Source organism: Meleagris gallopavo, chromosome 23 (genome assembly GCF_000146605.3).
Source record: "Meleagris gallopavo isolate NT-WF06-2002-E0010 breed Aviagen turkey brand Nicholas breeding stock chromosome 23, Turkey_5.1, whole genome shotgun sequence".
NCBI classification, from domain to species: domain Eukaryota; kingdom Metazoa; phylum Chordata; class Aves; order Galliformes; family Phasianidae; genus Meleagris; species Meleagris gallopavo.
In genome coordinates this window covers 600,583-602,515 of record NC_015033.2, presented here as the reverse complement: position 1 = coordinate 602,515, position 1,933 = coordinate 600,583, and the positions used below count along the sequence as shown (strand labels likewise).

The 1,933-nt window shown below is 63.7% G+C and overlaps 1 protein-coding gene across 1 annotated transcript in view; it reads right to left on the bottom strand.

Moving 5' to 3' along the window:
- Positions 1-1,644, bottom strand: part of LOC100547599 (probable G-protein coupled receptor 153) — a 5,774-nt gene extending 4,130 nt beyond the window's left edge. The window contains exons 1-5 of the mRNA XM_010722728.3: positions 1,223-1,644; positions 653-1,082; positions 401-590; positions 136-326; positions 4-66 (exon numbers count right to left, since the gene is read on the bottom strand). Of these exons, the coding sequence (XP_010721030.1) occupies positions 4-66; positions 136-326; positions 401-590; positions 653-1,082; positions 1,223-1,599 (1,251 nt within the window). The 5' untranslated portion in view covers positions 1,600-1,644. The remainder of the gene's footprint in view (positions 1-3; positions 67-135; positions 327-400; positions 591-652; positions 1,083-1,222) is intronic.
- Positions 1,645-1,933: the final 289 nt, after the last annotated feature.

Genomic DNA, 1,933 nt, shown 5'->3' with positions numbered 1-1,933 from the left:
CGCCGCGACCTGGCCGCTGGTCCACAAGTCTGTCTCGTCGTGGGAGAAGCGACGCAGTGGGGGCACCTATGGGAAAGCGTTGTTAGCACTGGGGGCTGCGGCTCCGCTGCCCTGGCACCCACCGCCCACCCTCACCTGCAGGTACTGCATACGGTCCCCAGGCTCCGTCCTGGCAGGGCTCACTGGGGGCAGGCTCTGCTCCAGCACTGAGAAGTCACGTGTGGCAATAGGGTCCAGCACCAGGACCTCGGCCGCGCAGCCGTACTCGTAGGGGCGGTCGTACACCAGCTCTCCTGCCACGGCCACCGCACCCTCCAGGCTGCTCTCTGACAGGAATGGGTGCGCTGTCACTTTGGGCACACCCTGCCCTCAGCGCGTTCCCCCCTGCCACGCACCCCACCTTCATCCTCATCGTCGTTGGCCAGCACGGTGCGGCACTTCTCGCAGACAGCACGCGGGTTGGCACGGTAGCGGTCGCAGGCCCACAGGAAAAGGGGCAGGAGCAGGGACTGTGCCAGCGAGCACCAGAGGAGACACAGCACCATCCACTCGGAGGAGGTGTCCGAGCGCAGGCTGGCAGCGCTCACCACCTGTAGCACCAGCCCGTCACCAGCAGCCCCACACGCCCGCACCCCTTCCCAGTAGCACTCACCAGCACTGGGAAGCCCAGCAGGATGTCATAGATGAGGACAATGACAGTGATCAGGTAGGTGATCTGCAGGGAGGTCTTGACAGACTCGGATCCGTCAATGGAGGAGCGCCGCTTGCCCTGGGCATCCTCCACCACAATGCTGGGCACATGGAAGCGGCTGTTGCTGGCATCAGGGCCATGTCGACCCAAGACAGTGTGGAAGACTGCAATGCCAATGCAGACAGCACCAACAGCCATACTGCCCCCAATGAGGAGCAGGAAGCAGACACCAAAGCCCAGGCCAATCTCTGTCACAACGAAGCGGCAGTCCCTGGCGTAGAAGCGCTCGGTGGTGTCGTGCCACCCCACTGCCGGCAGAGTGGAGAGGATGAAGGAGACCATCCAGATGCCCATCACAGTGTGAACGGCTTGCTTCCTTGTGTTGCTCAGCCTGGGGAGAGGGGCAGAGCCCGCAGAGTGCTAAGCACAGTGGGGTCTGCATGCCAGTGCTTGCTGCCCTCTCCCTGGGCTCCGGCACAAGCACTGAATCACGCCTGGGGATGTGATACAGGGCAGATTGGGCCATGGTACCTGTAGTTGACAGGCCAGCGGACCATCCACATGCGGTGGTAGGAAAGGGAGGTGACAGAGAAGCAGGTGACCAGCGTCAGGGTGTAGAAGGTGGAGACAAAGACCTTGCAGAGCCCCTCGTTCCACTCGTAGCCCGAGTGCCACCGCCGGAGCTGCACCACAGCGTATGTGGTGATGGGGATGGCAGTGCTGAGGATGTGGGTGCCCGCCAGGGAGCACAGCAGGAACTCCAGTGGCTTCCACTTCTTCTGCTTGGCACTGATGCTGAGGATGCCCCAGGCGTTGGCGAGCAGCGAGACACCGGCACACGCCAGCCAGGCTACCGCATTGCCAGGCAGCTGCTGCTCATTGTGCATGGTGGAGGGATGGGGCACCATCGGCAGGGCGCTGTGGGGCTGCGGCCGGAGGCATCCTAGGGCACGCTGTGCTCCATTGGGCCGGGCAGTCCTGGGTGCTGCCAAGCCCAACACCTGCAAGTGAGCGAGGCTGTCAGCAGCACCACAGGCACCCCGCAGTGCCACCACAGCCCGGCAGGCTTTTCCCCACCAAAGGGACGCCTGATCTCACGGTGCCCGCCGGCACTGCAGCCTCTCGGCTATAATTAGACTCCTAGGGATGAAGCAGCGAGCAGGCACTGCTGGCACAACCGCCTCACCCTGGGCAGGGGGAGCTGCCCATGTCCCCGCACTGTGATGTGCAGCGCAGTTTTCG